The 18,469-nt window shown below is 40.2% G+C and overlaps 1 protein-coding gene across 1 annotated transcript in view; it reads left to right on the top strand.

Moving 5' to 3' along the window:
* Positions 1-18,041, top strand: part of fbxw4 (F-box and WD repeat domain containing 4) — a 79,173-nt gene extending 61,132 nt beyond the window's left edge. The window contains exons 7-9 of the mRNA XM_047352590.1: positions 9,646-9,786; positions 17,602-17,743; positions 17,852-18,041. Coding sequence (XP_047208546.1) covers positions 9,646-9,786; positions 17,602-17,743; positions 17,852-17,986 — 418 coding nt within the window. The 3' untranslated portion in view covers positions 17,987-18,041. The remainder of the gene's footprint in view (positions 1-9,645; positions 9,787-17,601; positions 17,744-17,851) is intronic.
* Positions 18,042-18,469: the final 428 nt, after the last annotated feature.

The raw sequence follows: 18,469 nt of genomic DNA, 5'->3' as shown, positions 1-18,469 counted from the left end.
TGAGGTGGTCCCACTGATCATGATCAGTTGTTCAAAAGCATTTAATTATAGCCTTGCTGCAGCTTTTGATTAGAAATCCTATAGAAGTAGTAAGGATGTACATACGTTTTTCCTATTTTTTCCCTCTTAGCTATATAGCAGAGATCATAGAGGTCACCACAAGGTTAATATACTGTAACATGCTTTTATTCTTTATACATGGATATTATCAATTTGAACTGCTGCACCAATCACAGTGAATACATTGAGAATAGCAGACAGAGACCAAATGTTCGTATATTCCGGCCTTGCGGGGTGGATCTGTGGTCTTGAAGCCTGTATCTTATTTATGGGTCTTTAGGGTTTGGTTGATGTTAGTAAGTATTACTAGTAAGTATTTGTATAACTGTATAAAATCTTTTTGGAGCATAAGCATTGTGGCCCTTAATGGCTCCAAATGTTCCAGCTTGGAAACACCACAGGACACTCTAACCTTCAAAAAAAAAGCTGTCCAAAGTGAGGGGCCTCTGAAAATTCCCATGTTGGAAAGGTAAGCCTTAAACCTGATACATCCCTGACAAGGCCTCAGTAATTCCCAGCTTTACATGGGCCAGTGACAACAGGCCAACATAACATCACACGCAGCCACATACAAAAAGCTGCTTCCTGTTCCCAAATGGCTCGGAAACCTGAGAAGGGGATAAAACAGCAGCCACACAGGAAGAGCAACGAAGGGGATGGGTGGGCATGTTTATCAGGTCACAAGAGGGAATGGAAATTGATGTGGTTACAAAGTGATCTACGTAATGAAATGGGTAATTTATGGTGTAGAAGGGCAGGGCATGCAGGGAAATTTACCCAGTTAACTGTAACCCTGTCTCTAAATAATTACATTTTCAAACAGTTCTCTGTTTGGTGCTTTTTTCTTTTAAAGATTTTAGGAAAAACTGAGATCCTGAATAAAATTCTTACTGAAACCATTTACCTAAAAATATAATTTCAAAATTTGTAAATAAATATATACCCAAGAATATTAAGAACCCACTGTGGCACATGTGACAAACAACAAAATCCGCTTTATCCACTAGTCTTATCAGGAGACTGTGGCTCAGGGGGAAGATTAGTCGTCTTGCAATCTTGATTCCAGCTTCCAACCTGGGCAAGGCACTTAACCCCAAGTTGCCCACTGATCAGGATATCAGTGTATGAATGTGTGCACATTTTTGAGGGCAACTGGATGAATGTGGCTATAGTGTGAAGTACTTTGACTGGTCGGTATGACTAGAAAATTCAGTCTATTATTCAGTCTAGTATTGGGTCACATCACCAAATTAATGAATTCCAGTGTTCCAATCACTTCCATGGCTGCAGGTATGTAATGTTTGCTTTGGGGTCCTGACCTTAACCTTCTTAAACACCTTTGGGATGAATTAGAACATAGGCGGCAATTCTGGTTTTCTCCTCTAATTATGAACACACTCCTAAACCTTGTGGAAGATGTTTACAGAAGAGCTAAAGTTGCTATTGCTGGATCCACCTTATAGATTAAGAAAAGGATGTCATCGAAGTTCATGTAAAAGTAGACAGACAAATACTTTTGGCAATATAGTGTATGTTCTATTTGTTTATTAGCCTCCTTTATTTGGCTTATCATTCTTTGATCTTCATTTTCTGATAGTTATTTCTCTAAGTTTCTTAAGGCATCCTGTAACTTCTCATATTTTGCCCTCTTATTTAGATATGTTGCTCTTAAAATCAGTTTCACCCTCATTACTGCTTTCATGGTATCCCAAAATATAGTTCTGTCCACTGCCTGGGGCCCAGCAGACGACAGCCCACAGAGTCATAAAAAGTCCTGAGCAAAGGCCCGCATTCTCTGAAGGACCTCCGTCTCCTCAGAAGGTGGAGGTGACTCTGGCCCCTCTTGTACAGGGGGTTGGTGTTATGGGACCAGTCCAGTTTATTGTTGAGGTGAACACCAAGGTATGGCAATCCGCACGCCGCAGCACTTGTGCTCTGCCATCTGATGACAGCTGACTATCTCTCTGATAGTGACTGAAATATATCTAAAAAAATATCTGATTCTCTGCTGCTGTCTGTGTTGCTGCCATTGCAGCAGCAGTCAGTTTACCTGCAGGGGTTCCCCTGATACATCATAAAAGAGTGCAACAAAATCCCAAAGGAGTAGTCTGGAAATGCCTTCTTAGTGAAATTTATGACCATATATCTCAACAACTGTTTATTTCTGTGGCATTTACTTTTTAAAATATTTTATGTTTTCTTTCCATAAATGTAATTGGGTTTATCATGAAAATTTGATGCCACCGGAATTTAGGCAGTATCACACTGTACAGGTCCTTCTCAAAATATTAGCATATTGTGATAAAGTTCATTATTTTCCATAATGTCATGATGAAAATTTAACATTCATATATTTTAGATTCATTGCACACTAACTGAAATATTTCAGGTCTTTTATTGTCTTAATACGGATGATTTTGGCATACAGCTCATGAAAACCCAAAATTCCTATCTCACAAAATTAGCATATCATTAAAAGGGTCTCTAAACGAGCTATGAACCTAATCATCTGAATCAACGAGTTAACTCTAAACACCTGCAAAAGATTCCTGAGGCCTTTAAAACTCCCAGCCTGGTTCATCACTCAAAACCCCAATCATGGGTAAGACTGCCGACCTGACTGCTGTCCAGAAGGCCACTATTGACACCCTCAAGCAAGAGGGTAAGACACAGAAAGACATTTCTGAACGAATAGGCTGTTCCCAGAGTGCTGTATCAAGGCACCTCAGTGGGAAGTCTGTGGGAAGGAAAAAGTGTGGCAGAAAACGCTGCACAACGAGAAGAGGTGACCGGACCCTGAGGAAGATTGTGGAGAAGGGCCGATTCCAGACCTTGGGGGACCTGCGGAAGCAGTGGACTGAGTCTGGAGTAGAAACATCCAGAGCCACCGTGCCCAGGCGTGTGCAGGAATTGGGCTACAGGTGCCGCATTCCCCTGGTCAAGCCACTTTTGAAACAGAAACAGCTGCAGAAACGCCTGACCTGGGCTACAGAGAAGCAGCACTAGACTGTTGCTCAGTGGTCCAAAGTACTTTTTTCGGATGAAAGCAAATTCTGCATGTCATTCGGAAATCAAGGTGCCAGAGTATGGAGGAAGACTGGGGAGAAGGAAATGCCAAAATGCCAGAAGTCCAGTGTCAAGTACCCACAGTCAGTGATGGTCTGGGGTGCCGTGTCAGCTGCTGGTGTTGGTCCACTGTGTTTTATCAAGGGCAGGGTCAATGCAGCTAGCTATCAGGAGATTTTGGAGCACTTCATGCTTCCATCTGCTGAAAAGGTTTATGGAGATGAAGATTTCATTTTTCAGCACGACTTGGCACCTGCTCACAGTGCCAAAACCACTGGTAAATGGTTTACTGACCATGGTATCATTGTGCTCAATTGGCCTGCCAACTCTCCTGACCTGAACCCCATAGAAAATCTGTGGGATATTGTGAAGAGAACGTTGAGAGACTCAAGACCCAACATTCTGGATGAGCTAAAGGCTGCTATCGAAGCATCCTGGGCCTCCATAAGACCTCAGCAGTGCCACAGGCTGATTGCCTCCATGCCACGCTGCATTGAAGCAGTCATTTCTGCCAAAGGATTCCCGACCAAGTATTGAGTGCATAACTGTACATGATTATTTGAAGGTTGACGTTTTTTGTATTAAAAACACTTTTCTTTTATCGGTCGGATGAAATTGCTAATTTTGTGAGATAGGAATTTTGGGTTTTCATGAGCTGTATGCCACAATCATCCGTATTAAGACAATAAAAGACCTGAAATATGTCAGTTAGTGTGCAATGAATCTAAAATATATGAATGTTAAATTTTCATCATGACATTATGGAAAATAATGAACTTTATCACAATATGCTAATATTTTGAGAAGGACCTGTACAATTCAAACCCTTCATCCTGAAACACACGCATAATACATGTGATGGATCAAAAACAACCCATGTTTCATGTACACGACAAGACTTGATGTTTCCTATAAAAAACATTTTTAGATATGTCAACATAGGTGGCAAGATAAGAAACCATGTGAAGGAGCTACAGGAAACAGTCTAAAGTAGATTATTTAGAACTTTGTCTTTATATCCAGGATATATGTCAGTCTTCTGGGATTATCTGTTAAGGTTATGTAAATGTGAGATATGATAGAATTCATGAGTGATGTGATTTTATTTAGTTGCTCTCTTGTAGCAACTAAATAGTTTTTTATATTAAACACTTATGCCACTGGAGGACATAATGACCATTTTCACTCTCTCTGCTACATTCTCATACTACTCTCCAATTTTGCATTATTTGCTGTTATTTCAGCTTTTAACTTTATGTTCTCTCTCTTTTCTCTAACACTCAGAAGTTTATTCTAACCTCCCCAACAACCCCGCACCATTCCAAACCCTTTGTGAAGAGCCTTGAGACAACATGTGTTGTGATTTGGGGCTATATAAATAAAACTGAATAGAATTTAAGTACATACATAACAATTAATCCTAATTAGCAAACCGTGCAGTCAGATTTAGTTCATTACCCAAATTGGTTCAAACCTTTTCTATCTAAGGAAACCCAGCAGTTTGCATCGAGTCAGTGACTTGCAGCATTCACTCCTCCTGGATGAGCATGTAGCAACAATGGGCCACTTGCATTGGCTTACCCTCATACTGAGCATGCATGGTGCGACAATGGAGAGAAAAACTCCCCTTTAACAGGAAGAAACTTCCAGCAGAACCAGAACCAGGCTCAGTGTGAGCGGCCATCTGCCACGACCAACTGGGGGTTTGAGAGAACAGAGCAGAGACACAAAGAGAACAAAGAAGCACTGATCCGGGAGTACTTTCTATGGGAAGGAAAAGTAAAAATGTAATGTACCAGAGAGTGACCTCAATGCCTTAGTTAAGGTCGGAGTTAATGATTCAACAATAAGAAAGAGAGACTGGGTAAAAACTGACTCCATGGAAGAGTTCCAAGACCAGAACTACAAGTGACCCAAAAGGAACACAAAGGGCCATCTCCTATTTACCAAAAATCATCTTGATTATCCCAGAGACCTTTGGGAAGTTGTTTGCCCTATTACACCTGGGATAAAATTAACACAGGATTTCAGAAACAATCTATCATACCTACAGTCAAACAAATTGATGGTAGTGTTATGGTTTGGGTCTGCTTTGCTTATTCAGGAGCTATGGATTCTACTGTCTAGTTGAAAATCCTGAAAGACAACATCTGAACATCAATTTGTGACATTAAGCTGAAGCTCACTTGGGTTCTGCAGCAGGACGATGATCCAAACTCAAACTCCCTAACACTTTGTCAGTTGCTGCTGCCAAATGTGGTACAACCAGTTATTAGGTTTAGGGAGTAATTACCTATTCAGGGCCAGTTTGGTTTTGATTGTTTTGTTTTCTTTTAATAAATGAAGTTATCATTTAAAACTTTTTTGTATTTCCCCAGCTTTGTCTGATATTTACATTAGTGTGATGATCTAAACTGTTTAAGAGTGACCAAAAATCAAGAACAGAAGAAATATGTTAGGGGGTAACAACTTTTTAATGACAATTTTTAGAATTTTCTAAATAAACTATATCCACTATTTTAAAATGAATTCCTATTTACTTAATTTGTGAGGCTGTGCAACAAGCATTTAATTCATCCCCCTTCATAACCCACCATTCCCCATCGGCATTGTCATCATCAGCCCAGAGTATTCAGACAAGCACAGCGTACCTTTGATTTGAGACTCATCTGTTTGAAAACGTCATAAAGAGGTCACTGTTGCAGGTGCTGCACCAAAACAGCCAGATAATCAGCTGCTGCTGCAGATTGTTCTTGAGAAGATGCTCTTATCTGCTCCATGTGAAAATCAGTGGTACAAGAGATTTCCAACAGTGAATAGCCTAACAGCAAGCTGAGAGTCTATGGTGACCCTTACAAACTGACAAATGTCACAAAGCCTAGGCTCCCAATGAGTTCTTGAGGTTTGGATTTTAATCTAACATTCTCTCATTTTACCATTTCAGTGGGACAAAGAAATCTTATGATCACTCATATAGATGGGTTTGCCACACATGTGGTGTCTTCTGAGCAACACCCCACTTTTCACACAATTTCCCTCATGGTCAATGACAGAGGAGGGAACCAGCATCAAAGGTAGAGGACTCTGACCACCACTCCCCACTGCCAACATCTCCCTTTGTTCCTTCAGAAAAGGAGCCATTCTTTTTACAGTCAAATGGTCAGGCTAGGATTCCTCGCATTCCTGACTTTGAAAGGACAGGGTTAAATGTCTGTGGCCGTATGGACACCCTGTTGGACAAATTGCTGCTGTATTGTCCTGGCGGTACATGCATTTGTGTGACATTTTGAAGGTGGTCATTCATTTTTGCTAGACTGCATTTCCTCCTCCCTTCCAGTGCCAATCCTGCTTCAGTTGTTGTGCAGCCGGTTTAGGGATGCGTGGTAAAAGGGATGATGTGCAGCAGGTTGCGTGACTCCCCTCTGTTTGTTTTAGTGAGTAAAAACCTCAGCAGGAATCCTTTTCTCCACCTGTCTGACAGCTTTTGACAAGAAGGCTGGTTTCTCAGTGCATCCCAGGCTGCTGTTTTAGAGCTTAGGCTTTACAAGAGCCTCCAACCACTTGTGTCACAAAAACACACACTGTTTTTCTTTAGCTGTCCCCACACCAAAGCATAATTCCCTTAGCTTTTATATTGTTTCTAACATTGTCAAATCATTAATCATTCCTTTCACAACTTTTGAAACCTGTGTGTGTGGCCCCTGAAGCCAATCTGGCTCCTGCAGGGCTGCCAGACAGGCTTAAATCAGGATTTAGACTTTGTATGTCTCACAGCCAATAGCCCCTTCATAACAATCCCTAAGTTTCTGCCTCCTGAGGCTAACAGGGTACCACAAAATAACCAGCTGCACTCTGGATCAAATTGCTTTGCTCTCAGGCAACAACGTTGCTTTCTCTAGAAATATATATGATTCAATAATAAAAGTGAAAATACAGCTACACAGAAGAATGACAGCAGTAGAAGAGTTGTACAGGAAGGAGGTTCTTCAGACAACCCAAAATTTACAAATTTGAAGTTATTAGCTTTTTAAAAGTTTTTCAAATCAAGTACTGTTGTTCATTTTGAAATCCATGAATTTTTTAATATCCCACTCAACTGTGAAACTGCTAATTTCCATCTTAAATACTTGCAAAATAAAAAGTGATTTCACATTTAATAACTGGAAGAATACCTTACCTAAGTTGGCATGTGATATTTAAAGCATGCCGCCAGCAATGCTGTGTTCTCCTGAGATTGTTAGCAGCGTTCTGATGACTGATTGTGTTGGATGTTATGTCTCAGACACACAGACATGTTTTAAATCCTCCCATGTGACTCCTACCAGTAAAAGCAAGTCATAAGTATTTTACATTATATCCAGGCAAGCAGCAGGAAGCAAGCTCAGAGAACATTGTGCTCTTTTTGACAGGTGGCATGTTTACACCATCCTGTAATAGTGCACAGGTCTGACCTACAATTTAAGAATTGCTGCTGTTTTCTAATTAGCACTGGCACATTAGTGTTATTTATTGTCACATTTTGCGATCTGTCACCTTTAGAACTGTTTTGGTTCTCAGTCTGTGATTGTTTAGAGACATGTACCAAGCTTTTTGGGTTTGTTGATATGAGAAAAATAAGGAGTTACTATTCCACACAAATCCAAAATGCACTTCATCCCAATCTCTCCTTTGGCCCTGGCTTAGTTCTAAGGCCCTGGCAATGAGAGAGCTCTCACCCAATAAGGCACCCCATGGGGAAAGTCCTGGCCCAATAAGAAGGCCCCTGGGGTAAGGCTAGGGGATTACTAGCCCAAGCCTGTGGATTGAGCTCCAGGGCGAGGAAGGGGGCACGAGTTGAAGCATAGCGCTGCTCTGTCACTAAGGCCACTGGCCTCCTTTAAATGGTTGCTACGAGGCAGGTATCACAAATGTGAGAGTAGCACACAGTCACGGTCATCGAGGGTATTAAATGGCAACAAAGAGACAGTTATTCTGCAATCATCTACCCTACTGGGTGCAAGTTATTCTCCAATAATCAAGTGCTGAGTAGCAAGAGATCCAGACTCAGAGCTGTGATCACAAGAGCATGGTGCTGCTGGATGTGCATGCATTGACCACACCTTTAGTTCCCAGCGCATCAACCCAGACGTACAAACTCCATTTAGTACTTGCACATAATTTCTCTGTTTACAGGCTAACAGTCATTCATCCAAACTCTGTGACAAAACAAAAGATTCAGTAAAGCAGCTGTTCTAACGTCTAACAAGATGACGATTTATGGAGTAAAAGTGATACATGATTTTTAGATTCTTTAAAAAAAAAAAAGCTCTGAAAGTTGACGTGCACATTTCTACTCAGCCACCTAAGTCTGTACTTGGCTGCAGGTCTTTTGAGGTTTGTCTCGACCAATTCGAACACCTACAGATGAAACTATTGTCTATTCTACATTGTACAAAAAGCACAAGCTTAGTCAGGTTGGATGGAGAACATTACCTTTATGTTTCACAGTTTCTGAGTAAATTTAGGTCTGGGCTTTGACTAGGCTATTCTAACATGTTATATTTGTCAGTTCATTCACTCATTCCTTTTTCTTTCTTTGCTCTATTTTTGTGCTTGTTCAGTAACTGAACTCTGTCCTATGAATTATTCAGTGGCATAAAGTAAATAGATAAATAGGTCCCAAATCAACCGAGTGATGCTTGATGCTTCTCAGATCCTCTTTCAGGGTTTTGTTTGATTTTTCCCCTGTTTAGTTCTTTCCTTTCTGCTTTACTTCTTTTTAATGTGCACATAGGTTAGGTACAAATCAACTGATCATTTTATGATCAAGACAGTCTTGTTAGGGTTTATTAATTTGCTTTCTGTGTCTTTATCAACTCCAATAATCCAAAAATCTGACCAACGTAATTCTCAAGTCTCAGTCTCATGTCTGTAACTGAGGAATAACAGCATAACCACAGAGCTGAGACACTTTGGGAACAATCATTAGCTGGATGTCGATGTAGTCGCGCCGTCACGTTTACGTAAATGTCCATAATGACAGGTCATGTGCTGTAAACTTATTCTACTAAATACTGAGGAAATGCAAACAAGTCTGCTTGTTTTTAAGAAAACATATGGAGTTATATTTTAGGTGCATGACGCAGGTTTAACAGAGATGTATTTTAGGTTTTGTCATTCATAAGATCCAGGGCTGTCCAAAAGCATTCAGGCCTCTGGGGCTAAAGGTCTAACGAAGCTTATGGTTAACTCTATCACTGTCTAAAGGTATGCAGGTAGAAATTAGACATGTCCAGGAGAAATAAAACATTGATTCAAATAAGCTGTAAACATATTTCTTATTTATACAGCTGTATATCAACCCCTGTTGAAAGTCGCTGTCCTTATGTCAGGAAATTGAAAGTATTTCAACTGTTTTAAATGCTGTTCATTTGTTTTTCACATTTCAGACTTGATTACCTTTCAGAGGTTTCTTGGAGATGTTGTGCGTTCAATGAATGTCAAAATGAGATGTGTAACCGTAGGCTGTCTCCTCCACAGATTAGCGTGTGTATGCAGTCTGGGCTCAGAGTTTCGGCGCGGTGCCGGGGTGCTGGATATAGTGTTTGAGTCCCCATTTCTGCTCTTCACCTGCGGCTACGATACCTTTGTTCGACAGTGGGACCTTCGGCTTAGTCCACAGTAGGCATTGTTTCATTCTTGTTCTCAGTTTGAGGTAATAAAATAATAATAATCAAGTTCATACACCAGCACAAATTAACACAGCCCTAAACAATATTACCATAAATAAAGTGGGCCAAGCCCAAATTTAGCAGAAAACCTACACATCAATTTGTAAATGATACCAGCAAAAAACACGGTAAGAAACACAACCAGAGTTAGCAGCTAACGTTGCATGTAACACTCCAAGCCCTTCAGGACTATCTGGGATCTGGTACCATTTTTATTTTTACCTTTGGACCTAATAAAATGAAATAATGAAATACAGTAAACCATTATCATAAAAATACTATAATAATACTTTTGCTGTGCTTTTAAAGGAAGCATAAAACTGTAGGACTTAAAGTACAAACACAAACTGTAGCAGTATATTTGACATTACAGTCTACAGTTCATAATCCTGGCGAAGACCAAAGAGGCGATCCTGTCCATGGATGATCTAAGGTAGGTCTTGATGAGCTATAGTTTAGAGAAGCTCCTCTCTACTGAGACAAGTCACGGGAAGGGTGCAGGGAAGTTTCATGTTCTATAGGGACTTCAGTGGAACATAAAGGTCCTGAAGCTCCCCAGTCAGGAAGTTCTTAAGACCATTCTGCTTCACATGCCTGGTCCACCAAAGTATTTTAGAACTGCTCCTGATAACAAAGCAAAATAGATCATAAACACCTAGTAGCATTGCACTAGTACAGATACTAACCTGTTTTTTTAATTAAATTTTGTAATGTGCAGTGTCCCTTCAAAACATGGACCCAATGACAAAGTTTAATTATACACTGTACTTTTTAAAGTAATGTAAATGGTAAATGGCCTGTAATTGTATGGTGCTTTATCGAGTCAGAAGAACCACCAAAGTGCTTTACACTACAATCAGTCATACACACATTCACACACTGACAGTGGTGAGTTACATTGTAGCCACAGCTGCTCTGGGGCAGACTGACAGTAGTGAGGCTGTCATATATACTATCGAGCCCTCTGACCTCCATCAGGCAGGTGAAGTGTCTTGCCCAAGGACACGACAGAGACAGACAGAGAAGGGATTCAAAACGGCAACCCACCGGTTACAGGACGAACCCCTGCCAACATCGCCCCTATGTAACTAAGAGAAAAGAGTCATAACCACTCTTGATACAATAGGAATTTCTGTGTTTATATTGGCTTTATTTCAGCTTGTGATTATATGGTTATTTGGAGAAAAGAAATACAACAACACAAACTGATCTCAGCTATGGACATGTTGGAAGGATTTTTCAAATTAGCAAACTGGTTTGGCACAATAAATATTTGAAGAAATGTAGCAAAGCCAGATACTACAACTAATTCAGCTGTGTTAGGAATAATCCATGCCTACAATGGCCCTAAATAATCAATAGCACTCATTATTAGTAACTAAATGGTAAATGGACTAAATTTATATAAAGCACCTTTCCAGTCATACAGATCGCTCAAAGCGCTTTACACTAGAGCCACATTCACCCAATTGCACTCACTAACACTCACACATTCATACACTGATATGCAGATCAGTAGACAACTTGAGGTTAAGTGCCTTGCCCAGGGGCACATCGACATACAGCAGGAGGAAGCTGGAATCGAACCCACAACCTTCCGATTGCAAGACGACTACTCTTCCTACTGAGCCACAGTCGCCTCAACTGATATATTAAGTAATGTTTTTTACAAAGCAGTAGTAAACTTTGGGGATTTTCACTGCCTTAATAAAATCATGTAGAACGATCGCTATCCAATCCCCCATATTCATATTTTAATATCCATCTCACTTCATTTTTTTCTTAAGTGGATTCGGTGCAGGGTTATCAGCAAGTTCCTGTGCACACTGTGCATCACCCTAAAACCACCATAGTTACTCCTTTTGGCCTTTATGGGTTTTTACGCATGTAGCTCAGCCTTAAAGGTACCGACCAAACTTTTCAGAAGTTGTTGGATTTAGTCTTGCGTGAGTTGTCCCCAGACTATGAAAGCTCTAAAGGAGATTTTGGGGATGTAATTTTATTATAGCCGTTTCTTCTCTAGGACAGCACAAATTTTACAGCCACTTTATGGTGCGCTTAATAAGAAAAAAGCCAATGACTGTGTCGACGGATCTTGGAACAACTCCAGGCATTTTGTGCTGCTAAATCTGCACTGGCCAAGGCTGCTGTTTTGGCCCACCTTTCCCCATCAGTACAAATGGCTTTGACAACTGATGCATCAGACGTAGCAGTAGGGGTGGTGTAATAGCAGCAAATCTCTCGGGTTTGGTAACCGCTTATCTTTTTTAGCTGAACAATGCAGGTCAATAAGCATAAGAATAAAGCATTAGTGTTTTTGATAGGGAGTTGTTGGCTCTCTACCTAGTGATACATTTTCTTTTGTTTTCTTGAAGGCCAGCCAATTTACTGCATATGTTGACCATAAACCCTTAATATTTGCCATGTCTCCACTCGCACCCAGACTACAGGCCTGTAATGCAGGATTTCTCAGCAGCATCCCAATATATTTGAGGAGAATAGCATTGATTGGGGACAGCAGGTGCTTGAAGGTTTCAGGCTTGATTTTTGGGGATCAGTCAAGTAAGACAAATCAGATGTGAATGCCAGATCGCTCTGGGGACTTGGAGCAAGGTTGGCAGAGGGAGGGGGTCCCCTTTTTAGGTATCAATAATTCATACACACAAACCTTACCAGCCTCAAAAAACTATCAGGGTCATTCAGGACAAATTGGTTGTCTGAAGGTTAAAGCTTACCTTTAAAGAAAAGAGCTTTTTGAGAAAATAGAACGACAGAACAACAACAGCAGAGGGGACATATAAATAAATGGGATCTGAAGAGATGTAATGCCTGGCTCACAAGGCAAGATTTTAAAATTAACAGTTGATTTTCAAAACCTGAGAGTTCTCACACATAATGATAAAATAAATCATCGATATAACAGGTTTGGTCCCACAGTGTGTTGTGTTCAGACACACGCCAAACATATAAATAGATTTCGCTCATAAGCATTCAGATGTCAGGCTGGAATTTTTGCAAACCCTTTTGAGATAAAGCATGAGTTCAGAGTAATTCCACTCCGTGTTTCCATGACCTCACTTTCTTATTGGCTACACTTAGGGATGGGTACCGAGTTCTGTACTTTTATAGGTACCAACCGGATTTCGTTGGTACTACTAAGTACCAATTCACATAAAATCAAATGGTATCATGTTTTGGTACCTAAATGCATCATTGTGACACTGAGGGAGTGGAAGAGTGAATGATTTTCCATGCCGTACATGAACAGAACATTGCACGCACAAGAGTGTAATGATGTCAGTAGCTGCTGGTACCGTCAACAAAGCACGGCTGATAGAAAGCGCTCAAAAGTATGGCTCTACTTTTCAAAATGTGGTGCAGATTATGCTCGCTGCAGTATTTGTGATGCAATGTGCAAGGCCAGTGGTGGAAATGCTTCTAATCTGAGGAAGCACTTGCAGTGTTTCCCCTACCACTATTCAAGGGGGGCGCCCCGCCCTGCCCCGCCAACCAGACTGCCCACCCCCCGAGAGGATCACAGCATGTAGTAGTCAAGTCAAGATTATTTATATAACGCTTTTCAGTAACAAGGCACTCAAGGCGCTGTAATAGTAATAGTATGTTTCAACAGTTAATGTCATTCGTTCGTGAACAGACAGTTTTCGTCAGCCTCAGATCTACGGCTACAACTCCTGCATTCGTTAGCAACTTGTCGTCTGCAGCCAGCAACATGGCTGGGTTTTAATTTGTGCATTACACTGCGTAGTTAGTTAAGGGTTTTAATGTTGAAGAAATGTTTGAAACAACTGAGATATTACAATACAAACAGCTGGATGTTGTTTTTATATGTTCATTAAAGATTATATATTAAGAAAAAATATGTTGAATTAAACATTTTGGAGATTTTATTATTAAACGAATTAACATTTATTACCACATAGACACACACAAAAGTACTGAAAACTGGTACCGTTGAGTACTGGTATCGATTCCCTGATACCAAGTATCGGTACCGTATTGTTTCAAATGTGAAAGGTGCCCATCCCTAGCTACATGTCATACTCAACAGGCTCGTTTGTCCACGGAGAACACCCCACAGAGTAGGATATTGGGCCAAGATAATGCGACGTGTTGAATATCCCCGACTTGAGGTCGAAGCTGTCCTGACGTCCTTTAGACTAGATAACTTTTAACACACCGCACATAGCAGGAATATCTCATAATATTATCATAAGGGCCATCACGATCGGGGCATGTCGGAAGGGGAACATCGGGTCAAAAATCTGCATAGAAATCCTGCTGTGTGAACCAGGCATTAACTGCCCTTTTCCTGATCCTAGACCTGTACAAGTCCTGGATGGAAGGAAGATCATCCCTAATGATTCTCTCTGCAGATGTAATTGTTAGTTGAAGTCTGACCTTTGCTGCATGTCTTCCCCCGGTTGCTCTCTCCCCATTCCTCTCTGATTACTGTAAATGAAGGCTGCTAGTGCCTCAAAAATCTTATATAGATATCTTATTTATTTCACTTTAAGACTATAACATTTTCAAATATGAATGGAAAATAGATATACATAGGTGGTAGATGTTCAACAAAAACGATTTATGAAGTTTAAAAGTTAGCCTTCAAGTCAGTAAGTATCAGCAATATTTATTCTAAGTATGTTTTGACTCTATCCCAGCAGCACGTGTTTCATGGCAGGCATTTTGTTGTAGGTAGACTTCTTAAAAATGACCACTTGTTCTTGTTGAAGTGAATAGTTTCGTATCACTATAGTCTTATATGTGATTTTTATCTGTATCCTGTAGAATGAATGTCAGTCCCCTAGGTGACTCTATAATATTTAAGCTGCCTAAAACATTTGCATAGAATCTGTACACATAAACACAAACATTTACCCACTTTTTGGCTTTGACTCTCTTTGTGTCCTTTACCCCAAGGAACTATTTGGTGACCTTCCCCATAGAGGTTAACTAAAATTAGAGAGTGCATTGTGCATAAGATCCATGTGCTGCCCCATTGTCTGCTCCTGATGTCTCCCCATCACTTATTGATGAGGCTGCTCTAATGGAGGATTGATGTCTACTGGGTGAAAATATACATCCCTAAAATATATCCGCTCTGTGAACATCAGCCACCGACCTGCTATTCTCTTGGGAGAACTGCAAGGGTTTTTTCCATTAGCTATTTATTATTCCCCAAATGTATTTGACCTGTATTAAACACATAAATGTATAGTATATAAACTCACATTTTCACTCTCTTATCTATGGTATTTTTCCCTATAAAACTAAAAGTTCCTGTGGTTTACTACATACCCATCAACATTTAAGACAGTAAATGTAGCAATTAAAAACACAAATTCCCCCAAAATGCAGTAGTACTCACATAAAGTTTCATTTTATTGCTGATATTGCAAATAATAATTGATACCTAAATTAAGTTCAAATGTCAAAATATCTGGAGAAACATATTATATTTTATATTCTGATATTTGCAGTTATTCACCACGTACTTTCTAAACGTTTTATAGTTACTTTCTGCCACCACAAACAAATAGCAAGGAGCTGGAAATCCCAGTGCCAGCTAACCACCCAGTTAGCCTAAAAACTCAGAAAGAATATTTCTAAGTAGGTTCATAATCTTGATGAACTGACTGCACCGATGACATTTTGAGGTCTACTTTCTCTTTTTGTGACAAAGTAATGGTATGAAACGATAAATTAGTACACTCACCTGCACCATTACCACTTCCATTGACACAGTGCAATTGTGCCACTAACAGCCCAGGGCTTTCCACAAGCAATGGAAAAGAGGCTAAAGGCTTATGTATGTATAGAGTATTTAAGTTACAAGATAATAAGTCTGGATTAAGAATGAAGGTAAGCTATAAACACACCAAAAATATTTGCGTTATTTTTTATTAAACTAAAGAAATATCAAAACATCTAACATTGAGTCTTTTAGTGGTTGTGGCAGATGGTCGCTCACTTTGAGCCTGGTTCTGGTTCTGCTGGAGGTTTCTTCCTGTTAAAAGGGAGTTTTTCCTCTCCACTGTCGCTACATGCATGCTCAGTATGAGGGATTGCTGCAAAGTCAACACCAGTGACTGTCCACTGTCTCTACATGCTCATCCAGGAGGAGTGAATGCTGCAAGTCACTGACTGGATGCAATCTGCTGGGTTTCCTTAGACAGAAAAACCTTTTATCCAATTTGAATAAATAACTGAATCTGACTGAACTGTTCAATGATTAGGGTTAATTGGAATGTATGAACCTGACTTGAAATCTATATGATTCCATTGAATTGATTTAGCCCCTTTTAAACCTTTCACACGATGCAACAGGAAACAACTCTCTCCAATTATTTGTACCTCTGCCTTCCTTCCTCCCAGTTGGATGGAGTATGGGGGAGTCAAGTTTAGCCTAAACCGGCTCAGTTGTGGTTGAGGTGCAAACACACTTTCCATTTGTGCTACCTGTGCGACCCCTTCTCTTCTCTTTTCCAATGGTTATAATCAGTCTGACAGAGAGAGCTGCCCCCAATCCTTGTGGTCACTAGTGGACTCTAGATGGACAAACTTTATCAGTTTATTTTTTTACGTAGTAGCTCTACAAATAGCCCATTCTAAAATGGCCAAACTCTATGACAGTCTAATGAAGAGGATGCTCAGAAAGTCCTAAGCTTCCTTAAAAAGTACAGTCTGCTCTGTTCCTTCTTGTAGACAGCTTCATTGTTGCATCTCCACTCCAATCTGTTGTCCAGGTGAACACTGAGGTATTTATACTCCTCCACCACCCCTACCTCTTCTCCCATGATGGAAATAGATTGACCTATTCTTGCTTCTCTTAAAATCTACAATCATCTCCTTTGTTTTATTCACGTTCAAGATGAGATGAATGTTTCCACAACATGCCACAAAGCGGTCCACCAGTTCCCTGTACTCAGCTTCTTGTCCATCTCTGATGCACCCCACAACTGCAGAATCATCCGAGTATTTCTGCAGATGACAGGAGTCTGTCTTGTACTGAAAGTCTGAGTGAAAAGGAATGGTGAGAGCAAAGTCTCCTGTAGTGCTCCTGTGCTGCTGACTACCTGGTTGGACACAACCCTTAAGTCTCAGTCTGTGGTCTGTTTGTCAAGTAGTCTTTGATCCAGGATCCAGATGACAGTGGGTTTGTTGAAGCAGGTGTATGATGGCATCTTCAACTCCAACTCCACCAAGATAAGCAAACTGAAGGGGGTCCTGTAGGGTGCTTGTTTGTTTTCTCATGTGGGCCAACAGAACTCTCTCTGGGACCTTCATGATATGGGATGTCAGGGCAAAAGGTCTGTAGACATTGAGGAATGATGGGTAAGCTTTCTTGGGTACTGTAAAAATGGAGGATGTCTTCCAAATTACTTGAACCTTCTCCTGGTCAGGTTAAGGTTGGAGAGTTTCTGCAGAATCTCACAGAGCTACTCTGCACAGGCCTTCAGGACTCTGATCATATATTCCAGACCCTTTATAACATGAGGCCTTGAGAAAAACAACTTAACAGTAAATTTCTATATTTCTACCTAAAGCATACCACTGATGCAAAGAGGGAAGATGTCTTAGATTTGGATTATTAATACTCAAGAAAGCAAAGTTAATTATACTTTTGGTCTATAGAGCTCTCTTCAGTTAAAAATGAGTTTGAATGCTTAACCTCTTCATTTCAACTCATCTGTGTTTGTGAAAGTGCAGTACATGATAAAACATCTTCCATTTTCTCCAACAGGAAATGTGTGATGGAGTGGGAGGAGCCTCATGACAGCGCCCTCTACTGCATCCAGACAGATGGAAATCACATGATAGCCAGTGGCTCATCGTATTATGGTGTAGTCCGTATTTGGGACAAACGACAAACTAAATGCTTGCAGGTATGTATAATACAATCCTAATTGACTTGTCAGAAAATCTATGTTGTATAAATTAGATGGAAATACTTTAAAGACACGTTTAGATTTGAACTGAACATTTTCTTGCAGTTCTTCCAGCTGAGCTCCGACTCTGTGAGCAGCCCAGTGTACTGCCTGAGGTTCAGCAGCTCTCACCTGTATGCAGCTCTGGCCACTGCCCTGCACTCCTTGGACTTCAGACACACCCCGGCTAACATCAGATGACATTCATTAACAGAGATTTTAACTCTTATAAACTAATAAAGAGATCTATTTTTTATTGTTTTGTCAGTGGTGGGGGTTTTTTGTCAGGTAATGTTTCCCCCTTGAAAGCTTTAAGTTAAAATTGATAATCTTTCTCAAAACTATGAGAATATAAATCAAAATGAAACTTATTGTATCTGATGCCTAAGATCTTCAGTCAGATATTGTAGGTCTGGGTTTCAGAATTTAAAATATTTACCATTAAGTTTTTCCTATAGTCAGATTTTTCAAACATGAATTACAAGTTTGGGATCTGAACCAGACCAGGAAATTGATATTACTGAGTTTAACTCTGTCTCCTAAACACAACTCTAACAAAAATGGCTACATTCAATTTAGCCTTCTTATTTGATATTTTATTTTCCTCTACATATGGTCCTAAGAAAGCCTCAAAGAAATGACACCCTACAGAAACCTTTTGGTTTTAGAGTTTTTAAGTTATTG

This window comes from Girardinichthys multiradiatus, chromosome 22, assembly GCF_021462225.1.
Source record: "Girardinichthys multiradiatus isolate DD_20200921_A chromosome 22, DD_fGirMul_XY1, whole genome shotgun sequence".
In the NCBI taxonomy this organism is placed as follows: domain Eukaryota; kingdom Metazoa; phylum Chordata; class Actinopteri; order Cyprinodontiformes; family Goodeidae; genus Girardinichthys; species Girardinichthys multiradiatus.
The sequence above is the reverse complement of the archived record's forward strand: the minus strand, read 5'-3'. Positions and strand labels throughout refer to the sequence as shown.